The sequence below is a fragment of the Cydia splendana genome, chromosome 12 (genome assembly GCF_910591565.1).
Source record: "Cydia splendana chromosome 12, ilCydSple1.2, whole genome shotgun sequence".
Lineage (NCBI taxonomy): Eukaryota > Metazoa > Arthropoda > Insecta > Lepidoptera > Tortricidae > Cydia > Cydia splendana.
In genome coordinates this window covers 13,801,245-13,822,330 of record NC_085971.1, presented here as the reverse complement: position 1 = coordinate 13,822,330, position 21,086 = coordinate 13,801,245, and the positions used below count along the sequence as shown (strand labels likewise).

The following is a 21,086-nucleotide window of genomic DNA, read 5'->3' as shown; positions in this document are numbered from 1 at the left end:
GGTAGCATGACGTAGGAGGAAACGGGGTCATTCGAAGCATGATTTTTGGATGATGTTGGGGGGGGGGGGGGGGGGGGAAAACGATGACGTAATTTATGGACAGCCCCTAGGTGGCGACAGCGCCACGCGCGGCTTATGGCTAGCCACCAAAATTGGTGTGGAACGGATGTACTTTTAACTACCTGTTGCAAAGCGACGAAATCGCGGAGTGAGCCACGCCTGCTAATGCTAAAAAAACGAACTATACCGTATTGTTATTATTTAAAATGTTTCTTTTCTAAATACATTATTGAGCCAAACTTTCATAAAAATTAACTGTCATAGGGATTGCTAGGGTATATGCATACTCCAGAGTAGAGAAAGAAAACAAAAAGGTGTTTCTTATTTTGTTTATTTATCAATTTCTGTATCGACAACAAGTATTTCACAATACATACACGTAATCCTGGCCTTCGAAATCGATTTTACATGGATATAATTGAACAATATTTACAGTTTCAACACAAACACCGAAACTTTAGATTAATAAGTACCGATTAGCTATTAATCGAAAAATGGCAGGGTTATACATTTTAAATTGATAGTAAAGCACCTTCATTGTTAATATAACAAACACAACAAGTATAAAAATACATTGATTGTTACAAAAATAACTTCGGATTAAAATTATAATTTTTGTGATGAAACGGTATTTTTAATAAATTTTACAAAATATTAAAATACACTTTGCTGAGGCCAAAATAACATTACAATTGAAAAAATACATAATTATGGCCATTGACACAAATCATTCGTTAATAATTAAAAGCCGTCTGTGTCCTAAAAACGATTGTTCGATGAATTCAACCTAACAATATCCGACTAAGGAATGTGTTAATAACATATCATTATGATACAGAAATTATAAATATGTTAGTGTTGTACATAAATGCGTGCTGAGCGCATCAAATAAATTATGCTTACCACAGATACAATACACTGAGGACACTGGCCGGTACAACTGTGCCTACATCTTGTCGATGGTATGTGCATTTCTCAACCATCATAGTCTCCCCGAATATCGAGGTCCGGCTGACCCAAGGAGAGTATTTCACAATAAATATCAAATTTGTAAACAGTACAACCCAACATAATTTAGAGTCCTTCGTAAAGTAACAGTCTAGCGAACGAAATGCAGTTAGATTAAGTATAAAAGTAAATATAAATCTATACAGACTATGCTACGGAAGTCTCTTGAAGCGCCCACGGCTTATAACTCGTCTCTGGCTGGCACCTCGTCTTCCTCTTCGTAGTCGCTCTGGAATAAAAAAAAACATATTGTTTATGAATTGCAAGAATTATTAACGCGTCTTACCCCCTTATTCATAAAACTTGACGGGCCTGATTTGGTTAAATTAATGTTTTACCCCTTTCTTACAAATACAGATATAGACAAACGATTATTAGCTATAGTCCGTTTTTTTTTGCATTAGAAAGAACTTCGCAGAAGTAAGCTTGTGGTTCCAAATCCGGCACTTTTAGCGGTAATAATTTGAAGTAAATTGTATGTATTGATCATGCTACATTAGATAATTAAATAATTATTAACAATTAAAGAGCATGATAAAAACTGCAGGCTTGCTTCTGTGGAGTTCTTTCTAATGCTAAAAAAAACGAACTATAATAGAGGTTTGTAGCGCGTTTATGAATAAGGGGGTTAGATTACACAAGGGGTTAGATTACACAATTTTGGGGGTAGGAAGAAGCAGGGTACTGCGACACACAATGCTTGAGAAGTTTGTAGTTTCTGGGCATTTTCCACAAGTTAGCATCCAAAGTGCCTATTTTGCGTGTGCCCGAGAAATATTGTAGTCCGAAACGCGTTTTTATTACCGTACTAACTCCAGTATTAGAATTTTTTGTACAAATATCCCGCTATGAGAGTCGAGCATCGCAGCAGATTATATAAACAGCGCAGATAATATTTGGGCATCCTGTACACGTAGCCCATTAACACGTTATCTATTAGCGAATAGTTTATCAAGCGTTGCGTCAGAAATGTATTTGTTTTAAACGAGTTTAACTCTAGTGAAGAATGATTTCTCATGTTCTAAAATCTAAATCTAAAGCAGAAGAATGATTTCTCATGTTCTAAAATCTAAAGCAAGTGCTCATTAGTGGAAATGTTTAGATATTTTTCATTATTTTTTGACCATTATATGCTGTACGACGTCTCTTTGTTTTATGAAGTCGTAAACTGACACACAAAATAATTCTAATTTAAAATTTAGTAAATGAAATTGCTGTAATTTTATGTAATTTTTGGTTGCGTTTGCAGTAAACACGTTTGTATGTAACTATTGATTCCCAAATTGTATTAACAAACTAAAGCGTTGGCTTCACGCTGACACCTAGCGCTGCGTACATCATCATCATCATCATCATCATCAACTTCTATAAAAATGTTCCTGTCTTTCCATAGATCTCATACAACGTTAAGGCGGGATTCCACCAGTGTGCGGTACAAGCATATTCAGTACAAAAATGCTTGTGCCGCACACTGGTGGAATCCCGCCTTTGCGATCATCAACCAGAGACCAAGGTATAAAATGTAAAGGTAAACTCACCACACTGGGCGTAGGCTCGGCGCCTTCTCCGTCAGTCTCAACGAATTTAGTCATGCCGGCGAGCGTCCTCTCACCGTTGTAGTCCTTCACCTGGGGATTGATTACATATTTAGTTATTTCAGTCATTCGCATCAAACTGCTGAAGACGGATCGTGCCATTTCGTGCCTTAGTAGAATCAAAGGATTTTGAACCTTCTATGAAGTAATTGGACTTCATATTTAAATGACAGCGCTAATAATCGCGAGCGTAGCCGTGCAAGTGCGTGCGCGTCGAGCTGCCTCTCAAATACGGGATGTAACTAATAAACATAAGGTTGAAATTCCATTGACGCGCCAACTCGAGCATTTTTACGTTAATATTAATACATAAAGAGAGACGACTGTCTCCCACTGTAGCCCAAGCCTTACCTGGTTGTCCTTAGTGTACAGTTTGATGGTGGGGAAGGAGGTGATCTTGGTGTGTTCCAGCTCGTTGGCGGTGGCGTCGATCTTGGCGATGACGACGTCATCGTCGGCCTCGAAGTGCTCGCCGAGCTTGTCGTAGATGGGCACAAGCTGCTTGCAGTGGCCGCACCTGGGGGCAAACAAAATTGTTTTATAAAATATACCTAATATAATATTTAGAATATCATCTGCCGAATGCGTGCGACATTCGCTGCATCTTACGGGCTCATTTAGAAGGCGCGCGAACTCGCATGTGACTTTAGTTACGAGTACATTGCGGCTTATTGAATTTACTTACAATTCAGCCGACCGATCAAATACCGCAATGTAATGAAACTCTCATGCGAGTTTACACTTTACTTACATTGCGGATTATTGAGGTTACTTCAATTCAGCCGACCGATCAAATACCGCAATGTAATGAAACTCGCATGCGAGTTCACGCGCCGTCTAAATGAGCTTATACGTTATCGTGATGCACGCGATTGACGCGAGCTGCTTGGTTAATTATTTCTTCTTAGAAACGACGATTCTAAAAATGTATTAACCATGGATGGAAATATGGTTACAATTCCCAACAGACACAATTTTATCGGTACAGTTCCCAATAGACTTATTATCACATCATTAAATATCCTTATATCTAGATCGACATGATTGTCTCAACACCCCGCCTACTGGTCTCAAGCCACGCACCCACGTCATCTCGATTACTCACCGCGCGACATAGCAACGACATTACCATAATGCTCACCCGCGCTGTCGAGCAAATAACTTTGACGACGTATTTGTGTATCTCCAGCCTGTAGTTTAATGGGCGATTCATGGGACACTTGTGCAAATTATATGGTGTAAAGAATTGCGTAGCTTTGTATGAAATTTCTACATTATTTCAAATAAAAGACCATAAGATCAGGTTTTGTCCTATTGAACATACATATTGACACAAAACATACCCACTGTGGAAAAACAAGTTTGCAGATAGGATATTTTATTCGTTTTAATCGCTAATATAGTAGGCGCTCATGAGCGGTTGCATGATACACGTGTACAAATTACGAAGTTGTTTAATTTTATATTGTACTAAGTTACAACATTTGAACCACATTTAAAGTGTAAAATTGTTTTGACTTCGATAATTAATGCCGTCTCAAGGTGGTAAAAACGCATGTTTGAACATATGTGACGTTTTCTACCAGAAAGTGCCACATTGTCGGTTGTCGATAAAGTTGATTTGAAATTGGAGCTATATGGAAATAGCGCCTTACTGACAGCCGACAATAAGTACGCCTTCGATTGAGAATGACACATATATTTTAATTGTTTATGTAGAACGACTCACGAAACACTTGTGCAAATTATAGAGGACAAAAAGACGAACTGTGGTCATGGTTTCAAGTTGACTAACGCCACGTGTCTCTCAGTTTTGTCGAATTGGCATCACATTCTCCCAGGAGCTTCGTTTCAACAAGAATTACTGTGGCACAGAATAAATAATAGTACTAGGTACAGAAGACTCACTCTCTAACAAAACGCTTCTGTTACGATCAGCACAGATATGACCGCTAGGTGGCGACAGCGCCACGCGCGGCTTATGGCTATAGCCACCAAAATTGGTGTGGAACGGATGTACTTTTAGCTACCTGTAGTAAAGCGATGAAATCGCGGAGTGAGCCACGCCTGACTGGTCATACCAATTTCTTATTTACCTACATAAAATAATTCTATCTAATGTAAAATAATCTATTCGAGATATTGGTGCGAAAAAATTCTCTTCTTATTTCAAATCAAATTAACCCACACGAAATTTGACCTCGGTATATCTTACTCGTAACCATATGTAACCATTGATTGTACGGGATACCGTACAGTACCGTACGTACAGATATGTTGTTATAGTTAGAGCCATCCTAGCATGCTATCAAATTGCAGATTATATGCTGCCTATAACCTTGACAACGTGCTATTATCCAATTGTGGAAAATGTGTGAGGAAAACTGTCGGCATCCAGTCATTGCCTAGTTTATCATTGTGATATAACCACAATGAAATGACATCTTACAGGAAAATATTTTGGACGATTTAAGTTTATAGAACATCAAAGCAAGATTGATAGCGCAAATTTTTTGAAAAGTACTGATTTATTATAAGAAAATGATTTTATGGGTCCTAGTGGATCTACAATAAAATGACACAAAGAATTAATATAAGTATTGTTTAGTTTCTCAATTAAATATATTTATGACAAAACTATTTCTACCAAAAACAGGAGGTTTCGCGGAGGTTTTTCGAGGTACCTGTCGCGTCGAATGTTAGTTGGAAGTAACTGTCAAATGTCTTTTACTTATGCTTAGTTTCAATAATAATTGAAAAAATACCGCATTTTTAACACTAAAATGTTACATTTCTAAATCAATTAATGTGCTAAACTTCCAACACTAATCTATAAATTTTACGTGATAGCTACTTCATATAAAAATGAACCGTGTTTCCGAAAAATGACAATTAAACACATTGACCTCATTGTAATCCACTAACCCAATTATTATGAAAGCAAATCTTAACCACATGGAACTGATTCGCGATAAATACGTCAAGATAAACCCATCACGTACGAGTCATATCGTACAGTGCACGTAAAGTTTGCCTATCGCCTCGACGGACGAGTTTAACAGTTAAAGTGTCAATGCCCCGCCGATGGCTAGTTATCGGTTAAGCGGAATATTCATGTGCCATTGACATTGGGTGGTTGCGTTTAGAATAAGTAGGTATGTGTTTTTTTGCACCGAATTGAATTTGTTAAGGCGACGGTAGCGGTGGGTAAAATATCAGATTCTGTCAATTTACCCCATTTCACACACAAGCGCACTTCACGCACACTACCTCACTTTACTGGGACAGGTCAGTGACCCATCATGTTTTTTTAAGATTGGACTTTTAGTTTAGTATTGACCACTAGCCTCCTTTTAGAGTAAAAGCATTCCATTTAAAGATGAAAGAGAAACAATGCATTTAATCTTGCTTTCCTTGTCTGTTCATGTCACACGTGACGTACATATTTAATTCATTTGATTGTTGACTGTTTTACTACCTACTATTGCTTTGTCGAGATACGCGTTTTGTACAATTAAAGCGAATAAAACAAGATGTCATTAAGTCAGATGTAAAATGTTATTTACTACTCTATACGGTTTTTCATAAGGTGCAAAACCCATTCAATAGGAATTTAAATAAATAAAGTTTCAGCAGGGTGGCAATTCCATTTTGGCGGATAAAGCGAAACAGAATAGTTCTATCGAACCTGCTTACAAATTTTCACGAGAATCAGTTGAGAAATGTGATCTGCAAAGGAGAACATACAAAAGCATTTTTGCCCAAGCTGAAACTGAGACCTTTGCTAACGCTCGGCCAATGATGGTTTAGGTACACCTATAAAAAATGATTGTCCCTGCTGTAATTTTAATATCTTTATATTTCAACCGGTATAGTTTTACCTTCAAAAATAATCGGTATCGCTAAACAATAGCGGTACCTTACTACTTATACGTTCACGAAATCGGTATCTGCATAACTTGATTGTTAGTAAACTAACCTGGAAAATAATCTCAAAATCACCGAAACATTTATGTACAGTCACCTGCAATAATATGTTACGTCATTAGCGCCAACTTTGCCTCCAGGGAAACTTTGCCCAAAACGACAATTTTAAAGAAATTCGTTAATGTAGAAAAATTGATAATAGTTATCGCCACCCTGCTGTTTTTAGTAGAAAATTGGTTATATTTCTGACAAAGTATATGCCAAACTTGTGCATAACTTGACTTGGGAATTTTGAGTTTGAGCGAGTTGTCTAATATAGGGTATATTTCGGCGGGCAAAAAATTGATAAATAATGAATGCAAGTAGAAAAAATTGAGAACCCTTTGACAAATATTTCCGTGTTTCAGTTATAACACATGAAGCATAGATTATGTCTATTGAGATTTAAACTAATAAGGCCTAAATACACAAAAGTTTTAGCGGTGGGCAAAGTAATCCGGTAATTTGGCATCCATACCAACATTGCCCACCACCAAAAACGGATTAGGGTTGTCACTTTCATCTAATTTACCCAACTTCGCAAGTAAAAGAAGGTTATGTTTGTACACTAAAATAAGTTTATAAATATATACTGTATTTAATTTGTCTTATTATCCTTTATTTAGATGTTTTATCCCGTTAACGAATGAAAACACAACAAAAATCATATTTTTGGTCATTAAACTATTGTAACAGATTTTCTCAAAAGTGACAACCCTAGCCTTTGTAAAATGCTTAGGCGAGCCTTATTTGGAAATGGGCAAAAACGGGTAGGCAACATTGCCCAGCAAATTTATTTAAAAGTTTTTACACTTATCGCTAAGTTATTAACAGGGAATGGTAGGATTGCCCAAAACCTTTAAGTGATCCTTAGACATCATCATCATATATACGAGCTGTATTTGAATACCAAATTGACTTGGGCAATGTTGGCGAAAACCCCGGATATTTTTTTATTTGCCCGCCCTCTAATACGCAAAAAAATGGGTAAAAACACGATAAAAAAGTGTTTTCTTCACATAAACTGATGCGTTTGATCACAATGGACGTGCTGAGCAAAAAAAAGTCATATGATGTGATTTTTTTTGAGAAATTCGTGTTTAAAAAAAAAGCGGGCAAAGTTGATGATAATGAGTAATGACGGTACCTACTCTTCGAAGGTCGCAAAAATATGTGACATGCTCTTATGGTTCTACAAATAAGATCGTGTCAGATATTTTTGCGGCCTTCGTTGTGTAACATAAATTGCAGGTGACTGTACATTTGGAATAATTATTTTATTTAGTTTCAACGGAAGTTTCAAGTTTAGTACGAAAATACTTCAGATATGCAATATGCACAAAATGTAGACCTAATCGAAATAAAACATTGCTTTTTATAGTAAATTTATAAAACATTCGATACATAGGTATACATAACAATAACCAGGCAACAACGCTATTGGCCTGTAAGCTTCATCTCGGTCTCCAAAGCCGCAAAAACTTGCTAGTACTTAGTGCTGGTCTAGCCTTTATTTTTTCTTGAAGATTTTCAGAGAACAGCACGTACACGCATTATACATATAGACGGAACGAACGGCATAATCATAATAATTTATTCGTCGCAATCCATGGTATTACAGATCTAGTTACAAGACTTTCAGGTATTACTTATACGAATTACATAACTCTTCCTGTTAATAGGCAATATTTTAATATAAAAGTTCTATAATATAATACAAGATTACAGTTGTCATCAAAATTCATTGACATACAGAAGTCAAATACGTTTTTAAAATGACGCAAAATGATACCAGCATAATAAAAATTGATCCCAATCAGTAAAGATGAGTCTTTAAACTTTTTTCATTTTAAGCGAGTTTTGAAGGAAGATAATACTTAAATTCGACTGTAATCGTATTATTTTAAGATAGTTTACTGCGGTTTTCAACAATAATGACCCGTAAATAACAGCAAATGAAATTTAAATGAGACGCGAGCTGATATTTATGTACCCTATTTTTTGAAATACATTTTATCTACTGGTATGCTTTCTCGTGTGCGTATATGATTTAATGTCAATATAATTGTCAAAAGCAAGAAAATCAAGCTGTCATTTTCATTTGAAGAAGTACACGTGTGCTCCGGTGTAGCCCCAACGGGCATCTGACTTGAAGAAGAATTTTGAGTGATGTCGTCAATGTATGGAAATTGTTCGAAAGTTTACATTTGAGATTGAATTTCTGTGTTGTCTTTGTGAGTAAAAATATAAATCGATAATAAATTGGTAGCTGAATTATCTAGCTTCCAAAATCATACAATAATTCAATTACTGTCAAAGACAAAATTGTTTTGCTTCTGTCTCAAACGGAACTCCATATTTTGATTTTTTGATACTTTTAGTGTCGATTTGTAGAGAATAACAGCAAATTAAAAATATAATGGCATAAAGAGTCGGTACACGGTTTCTTCGTGAATAAATTTACGTGTAATTTAATGCAATTATCAAACATTTATTGAACAAATTATGGTTACAAAGTGAGGTCTAAATCGAAAACGTCATATACCGGCCCCTTAAACTGACGTGAATGTGAAACTTTTTTTTATGATATAGAAAACAACTGTTACTTAGATTAATACCCACTTATGAGTTCCGTTTTTAGGGTTCCGTACCCAAAGGGTAAAACGGGACCCTATTACTAAGACTTCGCTGTCCGTCCGTTCGTCCGTCCGTCCGTCCGTCCGTCTGTCACCAGGCTGTATCTCACGAACCGTGATAGCTAGACAGTTGAAATTTTCACAGATGATGTATTTCTGTTGCCGCTATAACAACAAATACTAAAAACAGAATAAAATAAAGATTTAAATGGGGCTCCCATACAACAAACGTGATTTTTGACCAAAGTTAAGCAACGTCGGGAGTGGTCAGTACTTGGATGGGTGACCGTTTTTTTTTTGCTTTTTTTTTTGTTTTTTTTTTTTGCATTATGGTACGGAACCCTTCGTGCGCGAGTCCGACTCGCACTTGCCCGGTTTTTTGTAAATATTTCTGTAAATGAATACTAAACTTATTACAGGGTTTTCTATATTATATGTTCAAATGATTGTTTACACACACGGCAATAAGTCAGGAAAAACGCTAGGAAAAGGAAGAAGATTATTAATACACGTACTAGTCACATGCCATTGGGAGTTCAAATTAGAAAAGAAAACCTAATCAAAGTGACATTTAGACGTACATTAGAAAATATTTTATTTACTTTATTAGCCGTATAAAATTATAAATCACAATCAGCCATAAAAGTAGGTTAATAAAGCGTAACGTTTCAGTAATAATGTCCCCCGCGTATCGTAAAATATTGCATGGTCGGTCGCTGAACTTCCCTCGTTTACTAAAGGCTATAGGTATAGGCACATATTTAGGTAAAGAGATTTAAGAACCATGAGCAAGGTTTTGTAAAATAGATTCTTCAATTGAATATTTATTTAGGTGACGTTAACCTTCTCGATCGTGTTAGCGATAGACCGTTTATTTAATTGTGCTCATTTAATTACGTAATTCACGAATTTAATTAAGTGTTTTATCAATATTTAATTAGTTCTTGTTTATTTGCACGTAGCGAGCAGATACATAATATCTCCACATCCGTTTAAGCGGCCAAACCAGCTTTATTATCCATATCATTTAAAACAAATTAGTGTAAATTTATGGGTATTGTTATCACGCGAGATATTTCGAAAGAAGTCATAACACTTCGTTCGAAACTGTTAAACACAGTGTTAACACTTAACTGATAAACAAATAACCACATTGCACTGTGAAACAGGTAGAAAATAATTACTGCCTACTTCTCTGGTGGCAATAAGTTGCTCTGGAACTGAGCTAGCATTGGAGAAGCCATGTCAAAAAACCTAGACCTTAGCTCTTATGATTGCGCGCGTCGTTCTCACCATGAGTCGTAGATTTGAACATTGTCCTTGCCTTGATAGGGTCTGAGACGAGTAGGAGGACAAGAGGGCTGCGGATCAATATTAAACCTCAACTCTTTGTTATAATGTTGATAATCCACTCACGATGGTCCGTAGAACACTAGTACCTTCTTTGTGAATTCAATAATTCACAATGCCTTTCCCTATCCCTTTCAGCGGTTGGCAAAAAGCGGCCCGCGAGCCTCGCTGGTTATTTTGTATGTAATATTGACAAACGACAATGTCTGCTAAAGTCAAAAATATTACAAAAGTGCGGCCCGCGTCATGTGGCCCTAGGCTGCTAAAAAGTTGCCGACCGCTGCCTTAGCTCATCGCAATATGGTTTAAAATCGGTTGAGTACACTTACCATGGGGCGTAGAACTCGACAAGCACCTTCTTGGTGGGGTCGAACACGACCTCGTCGAAGTTGGTGGCGACCAGGACCTTGACGGGCTTGGCGGCCCAGTCGGCGGGCAGCTCCTCGGTGAGAAGGTGCTGCTTCAGAGTGCCGGCGAAGAACGACTGGACGAATTCCTGGACGAGACATATTTGGAGGTTATTAAAACCGCTGCGTAGTTGCTTATCCAGCAAAAATGACCACCCCTATAACATCATCATAACTGAGAATTCTAATTCGATTGCTACGATATTCAACGTTCTAGAAACACACGGTTTACAGGTGAAACTAATGTGGTAATAATGTGTTTGCAAAACACGCATTCGATACGTTGATAGTCTAATAAATCCTTCGATAAGGTTTAAATCAAAGAACGAATGGTTCATTGTTGTAAATGTAATGCAACGTAAAAGGAGAATTTCATGGGATTGTCTTACAAAATAATGTTATTTTTTTTCTGAAGACTTTTTTTTGTTCAAAGAAATGGAACTCGTACACTTAACTGCACTCTTGTATGGAACACTTAATAGCAATTTCCGTGAGTAACACGATATCCTTAGATTCCGTACCTTAACGTGATATGCAAATATGTCAAATAACTATGTGAAGAACAAATACAATTTCCACCAAACTATAATTCCGTACACGGCGGGAAGAAGTTGATAAATGGCGAGAAAAAATTGAAGTTTGAACTTTATGTAATTTTATTTTAAGTTGAAATTTCTTCAATATAATATCTCGAGTTATCAACTTCTTCCCGTCGTGTACGGAATATCGCTTTTTTCTGTAATGAAAAAAAATATAAGGGCCTATTGATTCTGAACAAGAATCTAATGTGTAATCGGTTGGAAACAGAAAGCGTGCGAACTGACTATTAATATTAGGAATTGCGTTTTAATAGGTTAATTTATGTAAGTAATGCATGTCGATTTTACTGCTCCGTAACAAATAAAAAACTACTAATTTATTGACTGTTACTTAAGTTTACCTGAATCTTGAAATTACTAGTTTTCTACCGAAAAATAAGTTCTTTTATGGTATGATTTTTCCGTGTATACACTGAAATAAAAAACCTTTTTTTTACCTTAATTGAAATACATTTTCTTTAAATGTTTTTAAATTTCAAGAGCAAGGATCGTACCTATATCATATCGTGAGATGCTTGCGTTTGTCACGACCTTCATAGTTTGTACAGTGAGCTGCGCAGCTGATGGTACCTACACCATGACATTTCATAAAGAGTAGCTGCTTATTATGACGACTCATTATGATACTGATACTGGTCGAGCACACAGTCCCGACTAGTCCCGAATCGTAGGGCCTCGCTTGCTCTTTTAATCCCTATTTAATACCAAATAAGAAATAAAAAAGTAAGTTGTTGTAAGGTCCACCCCACACTAGCGTCTCCCGAGAGTCGGCGTCTACTCAACTCTATGGCTGCTGCTCGACGCAGCGTTGTCGCAACTGTGCAGCCACGCCAATTTCCATAGCGCTGACTAGACGCCGACACTCAGAAGACGCTAGTGTGGGGTGGCTCTTATAGTGGAGTAATTAGATATCCTTACCTCAATAACGTTGGCGGACAGCTCGTTGGAGGCAGGCTTGTACTTGGCCATGTCTTGTTCGAGAGCGATCAGACGAGCTGCAGGGGTCTCGTCCTTCTTCATGCCGAAGAACTCCAGGATTCTAAGAAAAAAAAAAAACATTCATTCCATGTTCATTTTTACAATCAACTTTACAATTAAGTGTGAGCAGGCGTGGCTCTCTCCGCGATTTCGTCGCGTCGCTACAAGTACATGCGGCGCACACCAATTTTGGTGTCTAGCAGTATTGGTTGCCGCGCACCGCTACGGCAGTTCCGTGCTCACGCTTGCGAGACCTTGCGGTCATATCTGTCGTAATAGACGCGTTTTGTTAGAGAGTGAACCTTCTGTACATAGTACTATTATTTATTCTGTGGTGTGAGTACAAGAGATCGTAATATGAGAAAAAATACATCGACAACTAATAAATATTTTCTACATCAGTTTACAATAATTAGAAAATTGATAATAATTTGGTCTACATATTTATCTTCCTAGCGTTGTCCCGGCATTTTGACAGTTTACTTATGGAGCCTGGTGTCCGCTTGGCAACCTAATTCCAATAATTGGAACGCGAACTTAAACTTCATTTATCATAATTCTAAGGAATGATTAATAAAAAATACTTGCTCTATGTTCAATTTGCTGGTAATAAAAAAAAAACAAATTAATTAGTGTGTGCTACGAATGTTACCGTAAATATTAAACTTTGCCCTTTAACATAACTTTGCCCATCGAGTCACAGTTCAGTAAAAGCTAAATATAACTTAAAAGTAGTTACACATACACTCTTTCTTTTCTTTTTAGGGTTCCGTACCCAAAGGGTAAAACGGGACCCTATTACTAAGACTCCGCAGTCCGTCCGTCCGTCCATCTGTCACCAGGCTGTATCTCACGAACCGTGATAGCTAGACAGTTGAAATTTTCACATATGATGTATTTCTGTTGCCGCTATAATAAAAAATACTAAAAACAGAATAAAATAAAGATTTAAGTGGGGCTCCCATACAAAAAACGTGATTTTTGACCGAAGTTAAGCAACGTCGGGCGGGGTCAGTACTTGGATGGGTGACCGTTTTTTTTGCAGTTTTTTGCATTATGGTACGGAACCCTTCGTGCGCGAGTCCGACTCGCACTTGCCCGGTTTTTTTTAAGTTATTTCGCTTTTACTGAACTGTGACGCGGTGGGCAAAGTTATGTTAAAGGGCAAAGTTTTATACTTTTACGGTAGTATTAATTAATTTCTTACATTTTTAAATTACTACTGACTGAAGAAGCTACTTCAGAGCGTTTCTATGCAAATATACTTTTTTTAATTGGATCCTGACCTCCGAATCTCAACCTTATCTGTGTAAGGATAAAGTATAATTTAACAATGCGTTATCGTCCTCGGTGTCAATGGCATGATCTCTTCGAATATGTACCTTATGATTGTAACAATAAAGTATAGTTTAACAAACCAGGCGTGATCGACCTCGTCGGTGTCAATGGCATGATCTTTTCGAATATATACCTTATGAGTGTAACAATAAAGTATAGTTTAACAAACCTGGCGTGGTCGTCCTCGTCGGTGTCGATGGCCACGGACATGATTCTGTCGCGGTAGGTCTTGGCGACGGGCTTGATCTCTTGAACGTACTTATCGAAGTCGCCATTTTTCTACGACAAATACATTTTCATAAGTCTTTTGATAAAGAAGAATATTTCTGTATTTAATATAAATATATGGGGGACCGAGCTTTGCTCGGAAAACATATCAAAACTCAAAAATGCGCGTTTTCCTATTCGATAGGACCTAGCTAGATCGATTTATCGCCCCCGAAAACCCCCATATAGCAAATATAATGAAATCGTTAAAACCGTTTCTGAGATCTCCGAAATATATATATAAATAAACAAGAATTGCCTGTTTTAAGGTATTAGATTCTAAGTATTCAATGCAGGTAGATTACCTACAGTTCAAATCTTTTTTGTCGCTAAAATACCAATCCATTACTCATAAAGTTAAATAACCGGTTTTATGATTCATATATTAACAGTTAACTGAATCAATATTCTTAATACATTGTAATTTGTCAATTTTATTATAGATCGCGTGATGAGATGAGTTTTGGCCAACTCTCAAGTCTTTTGAGATGATTTGAGATGAACTTTCTACAAGCGATAGAAAGTTTTTAGTCATTGTCGAAAACGTTTCAATAAAGCCAACATGGACGTGACCTTTTAATTCCACTAGTTTAAATGGCAAGACCTTTATAAAACTAACGACCAAAATATTGCCAAATATTTATCTAAGTCCGATTGGTTCCGCCTAACTTAGTAAATTTATACAAGAAACGCAAATGATGCAAATATTTTGCAATATGTAACAATAAATTTCGTACTTCGTATAATTCGAAGAAGTTACTTAAATACTTCAGTCAAATGAAAGTAATCCTACAAGTCTCAACGCTGTCATACTCCATTTACATTAATTTGAGCTGTCAATGTGAAATTATCGTGAAGTTAACGGGACGCACTGACCCACTTATCAGCGAGACAAAAACGCCGGTACATTTTTTGCGACGCGCAAACAAGTATCGCTACTCGAGGCTATAATTCCAATTACAATCAAGCTCCTAGCCTCAAACGCTCCAGAGGGTCTACCGCGTACCACGTTCGACGTGTTGCCTCTCTGTCGCACTTGTAAATTCGTACGTAAGTGTCACAGGGAGGCAACACGTCGAACGTGGTTCGCGGTAGGCCCTCAGTTATAAAATGATTTCCGATTACGCATAGTCGTAACGGCTCTCTTATAAATAGTTAACCAAAAAGCGGTTTCGACTTATTTACAATATTAGTGGTGCTAATTACTACAATTGTTCCAAATTTTAGGTATCTACGTCAAACGGTCTCTGAGAAAAACGCGTTTAACTAATTTGCAAGACCGAAGTGACCCTATAAGTGTTCCGTGAATAAAGTTTTGTACGGAACACTAAAAACACGCACTCTATTGGCCTCTAGATGGCCTATTTAAATGGTGCGAGAACTAGTATGCTATTTTCGTTAAACTGCAGGCTACTGAGGTATAACGTATTCAATCGATCAACCAAATGGCGCAATGTAACGAAACTCGCATGCGAGTTCTCGCATCGTCTAATTGAGCTTTTATGACTCATTTAGACGGCGCGCGTACTCTTATACGATTTTAGTTACATTGCGGACCATTGTGGTTACATCAATTCAGCCGACCAATCAAATAACGCAATGTAATGAAACTCGCATGCGAGTTCTCGCATCGTCTAATTGAGCCTTTAGGCGATGGGAATGAGATTACGGTATAGTAGTGATAGTATTTTATGCTTTCACAGGCAAAACGTGGCCTAGCTGACCTGCGAACTTTCACCGTTGACGGTTCACTGTTCACACGGCATGACGTTGGATAACATCTTTATACCCTTTATTCTAAGCTCTAAACAGAACAAACTGATTCATAAACTATTTATTATAGAAATCCTTATGTAAAAGGTAATAATAGCACGCGTTCGTTTATGTTTATGTTGACCGAGAAATAGTTCCGGACATAAAAGTAGAACATTGTCTTTAAAATCATTTACGGTCCGATCAACCGATAAATATAAGATGAATGATGTCGACTCGAATACGGGGGCGATGCTCTACATACTCTACAAAAACGGGTCCTTATACAAATATGTTACTTCAACAATTTTTGTGTTCGTACAGTCGCCATCAGATATATCGGAGCGGCCAAGGTGCTCACAAATATATGAGCACGCCCCTATTTTCAAGGCGTTAGAGTGCTTGTTCAGATATTGTGAACACCTTGGCCGCTCCAATATATATCTCATAGCGGCTGTACAAATAAATCTATATAAAGTGACCAAGTACGAACACGAATTGAACAAATAACTGGCGATATGTAGACCTTGAATTGCTGTAGTAACGTTTATTAAAGATCAGTTAACTGTTTCAATGATATACAGTCACCGGTCTGCAATATGTTATTACTCTTCAAAGGCCGCAAAAATATGTGACACGATCTTATTGAGCTACAAATAAGATTGTGTAACATATTAATGCAGGTGGCTGTACTTTTCTATTTACCAAATATTACTATATTGATAAAAAAAACCCCGCACACCTAGGCATTAATTGCATGTAAAAAATACGCAAGTAAGTATAACGGGTTAGCACTGATTGACTAGCAGGTTATCTTTTCGCGGATTAGCAAAGTAATATTTTGATTTTAATTACCTAGGCACTCCTTGGCAATTTAAGAAAATATATTCCCCAATATATTAACCGGAAATTGACCGCCTAGACACAATAAGAAAATCCTATCTACAATGTTTATTTTAAGCAGGAACCGGGACAAGATAGCTATCCATTACTTATTTATCAAGTGATATGAGTACATAATTATCATTATCATATGAACACGTAAACGTAACTACTCTTACTTACAATCGTTGCTTTACTAATTATCAAACAGCAGGAAATAGCCCTAGTTACAGCGTGAAATGCATTGATAACGTCATTATAAACATCTCAATTGACTATAAACAACTCAACTAACCATTCTAGACCTTATTTTCATTGCAATAGAATTCACCAATGGTCGGTCGAATACAACGATTTAATTCCATGAAATGAGAGTATCACAGAACTATGTAATTCGGTTTATGGCTTGTGATGTTAGATTCAAATTGAGTGGAAACTGTTTTTAGATAAGAATAGACTAAACTTACGTTTTGCGTATTTATTCGTATTACTTAAGATGTTAAGGTTAAGAAAACAAATGGATTGTTAATTGGAAACCATTCCAATAAGACTTTAAAATTCAATTGAAGAGTTTGGAGTTATAAATCATAATGGTCAATTGGTCACAATTTATTATTTTCACTTCCAATAGCTTTGGAAAGGATGAGTATATCTGTGAAATAAGTATAAGAAAAACACAGTGCAACCCTCTTAAAATTATCATTTTTGGATTGAATTAGCTAATGTACGATCATCGACTGAATGATGATTTAAAGTTAGTGATATAAGACTCTTACCTTGGACAGGAAGAGCAGAAGGTGGTACTTGATCTGGCCTCCGAAGATCTTGGAAGCAGTCTCGTGGGAGAACTCGACGATGAGGGGCATGCTCTGGACAAACACCCACTTCTTGATGGAGTCCTCGTCGAATTGAGCCTCCTCATATTTGACGCGGGGCTCCTCAAACTGTTGACAAATTAAATGGTAAAACGTAGAAAACCATGGCTATCAAAGAGATGACATAGAATCGTTAATTTATAGCAACAAATGTACTCAGGGTCGGATGCACCAACCGTCTGTCATATGGACAGTTTCATAGATCTCTGCTGCGTGACGTTGATACCTGACGCCTGTTAACTGTGGCTGGTGCAACTGGCCCTAAATGTTTAAATCTTCTCGAGCAGCGGTAGGGTTAAAGCCGGCGTTATTTGACGTTCACAAGCACGTTATGCCTGCTTGGAAAATAAACTAACTTTATCTTATCTTAAAGTCTTGCAAATTGTTAAGAATGCTTAATCAATATATGTATGATTATACATATATTGATACATGAATAAAGTAAAAATAAATAAATGTATTACTTTAATGGTGACTTAGTAACACAACTAATTAAGCCATTTGTAACAACAAATATTTTCAACAATCTGTACATGTTACTGGATATACTGAACTTTTAAGTTTTATTACTAATAAATAATTAAAAGACATTGTAATAAATGTTTGTCAAATAACAGTTTTTAATCTATTTTTATCACTGTTATCAGCAACAGATAACATAGTAGGTATGGAACAATGCAGCCACATTAATGCAACAAATTTCGACCCCTAGGTCAGTGCCATGATTTTATCAGTGAAATCTTATCAGTTATTCAAAATATCTTTCTCAAAGTCATTATACTGTAGTATTCCTACATATTATTGGGAGTAGTTTAGGAAAAAGTTTATTACATCACACAATTTTCCTATTTTTATGGTACCATACCTCAAAAGGAAAAAACGGAACCCTTATAGGATTACTCGTGCGTTTATATATCTGTCCGAACATTCGGCCCCTTTATTTCCGAAACTACTGGGTCAAAAATTTTGAAAAAATTACACAAAGTAGTTCTTTACCTACAGATGACAGGAAAACCTATTAGAAATGTGCAGTCAAGCGTGAGTCGGACTTAATTACTTAGTTTTTGTTCCGACCCCTACGGGGTTTTTAAAGACATTTCATTCCCCGTTCCACATAAAAGAAATACATTGTTAAAAATTGGGTAATGTATGGAACCCTTGGAACGCGAGTCCGACTTACACTTGACCGGTTTTAGTAGGAAAATGTATAGTTTCATAGAACAGCTGCAAAGTTTGATAGTGAAAACTCATCTCTTTTAAGAATAAAGCAAATGTTATCTTAGTAAATATACTGTTTTAAGCAGTCTTAAGCATGCAACTGTATAAAAATATATGTTCTTTAATTATACCTTTCACATCAAATTATGGTCTCTATTACAGTTCATTTTTATATGGAATCTTTCGGAAGCCGGTGTTGCTCGAAGTATGGAATAGTTACATATAATGTTTGTAGACATTTTTTGGAAGTTAGCACATTGATTTATTTGAAAAAAGGGAAAAACATATTTCTTCAATTATTGTTTTAATTACGACCAACCAAATTAGGTTTGAAGAAACTGTCTTGGATGATCATTTGATGGCGGACATTAAATATAATAGTAACTTACGTATTGGAGAAGAGTGACCCACGACAGACCCCAATGGAAAGGGCTAGAGGAGGCCTTTGCCAAGCGGCACACTGAGCTTAGAGACATACTCTAACTCAGAAGAAAAGGGCTTAATAGATAGATAGATAGAACTTACGTTTTTGTACAGAACAACATCCTCCGCCTCAGCTTCCAATTCCTTAATGAGCTTCTCGTCAGAGACGATGGCGAAGACCTGGTCGTCCACAAGCCCAGCAGTGTTCAGGAAAGCCTTGGCCTTAGCGGTCTCCTGGTCGGGGAAGAAACCGAACACAATCACGTTGTTGGCAGAGATCAGTTCCTTGGCTTGTTCCGCTGAGGTCACGGCGACCGCTGGAGGGCCGGTCTTCTTCTTGAGCCAGGAGATGATGTCATCAGCCTGTCGGCCACCTAGGGAAGAAATAAAATTTTCTAAAGATCTAAAGAAATAATGTCTAGAGTAACTAAAATTTAGATACTGTAGGTTTTTATTAGAAAAAGACTGTTTTGTTAGTGATGAAAATTATCATGAAATAAAATAAATTGAAATAAGTGTCAAAAACTGAATCTCAATTTTCAGTTTTTGACAATATTCCATAGGAAGGCACATGAGTATATGTGTTTAATTTCAAATCAAAATATCTTAATCAACTGTGTAATCAGTTAACAGCCAATTAGACACACTGTTAATGAGTTACAATAGTGTTTAATGACTATAGGTTAATAAAAAAACTTAATAAGAAAATGTTAATGTTATGTGTGTTATGTGTGTAAGTTTTATAAATACCAGTGTAGTCAATGGGGCTGCCGTTCTTGAAGAACTTGAGGGTGGGGTAACCACGCACGCCGTAGTTCTCGGCCAGCTCCTGCTCCTGCGTAGCATCAACCTTCGCCAGCTTGATGGGAGACTCCTCTTCCAACAGCTTGGTCGCCGCCTTCGCGTACTCCGGAGCCAGCGACTTGCAGTGGCCGCACCATGGCGCATCTACAAAAAACACGTTTTCAACTACCTACACAAAGCATAACTGTACCGGCATCTTGACGTGTCAATACCCTCTATGCGTGAAAACGATTAAAAAAACTTCACATTATTTCGCCTAATACTATTGAAATTTTAAGTTAATTTATGTAAATTAGCTAAAACTTACAGAATTCCACTAGGATGAAGTTGTTCGCCTGGACTGTAGTGTCAAAGTTGGATTTGCTCAACACAAGTACATTCTCCTCTGTAGGCACATCGTCTCCGAGTGCGGCGCCCAGCAGGGCTATCGCTACGGTAAGTAAAAGAAAACGCATTTTGAACTAGCCGGCCACTTAAAACCTACTCGGAAGACGAAGAACTACGAAATGCCGACAAAGCCGAAATTTTATGCCACTTCATTCACTTGCCCGAAATGACGTTTGACGTGGCAGCGTCGATCGTTGTGTATGGCTGTGATTGGTTGATGTTGTTTTCTTAATTCGCGTGAATCAACAAATAAGACTTAAGACGTAAGTTCATTCAGCCAACGGAAAAAAATTGTGACAATTATATTTGTAGAAAATAAAATGGATACGCGAAACTGTACTTATTAATAATTACTTAAGATATATTATGGTCTAAAAATAAAATCATCACGTTGGCAAAGTCAACATACCATCAACATACGAAAACATCAAACCACATCAAACACGTGTACAAGCATGGTACAAGCGCGCTTATCGGAATTTGTTTTGACATTTAACCCTATCAATGAATGTATCATGTGGACGTGTCTTATTTTGGCCTC

General features: G+C 37.0%; 1 protein-coding gene across 1 annotated transcript; it reads right to left on the bottom strand.

Moving 5' to 3' along the window:
* Positions 1–377: 377 nt before the first annotated feature.
* On the bottom strand, positions 378–20,724 carry LOC134795679 (protein disulfide-isomerase). Its single transcript, XM_063767610.1, has 10 exons — positions 20,466–20,724; positions 20,105–20,302; positions 19,457–19,728; positions 17,615–17,782; positions 14,107–14,216; positions 12,540–12,660; positions 10,945–11,111; positions 3,015–3,180; positions 2,607–2,696; positions 378–1,297 (listed from the first exon to the last, which is right to left on the bottom strand). The coding sequence occupies exons 1-10, from the start codon at positions 20,611–20,613 to the stop codon at positions 1,250–1,252; spliced, it is 1,488 nt and encodes a 495-aa protein (XP_063623680.1). The 5' UTR covers positions 20,614–20,724; the 3' UTR covers positions 378–1,249.
* Between the last annotated feature and the right edge of the window lie 362 nt (positions 20,725–21,086).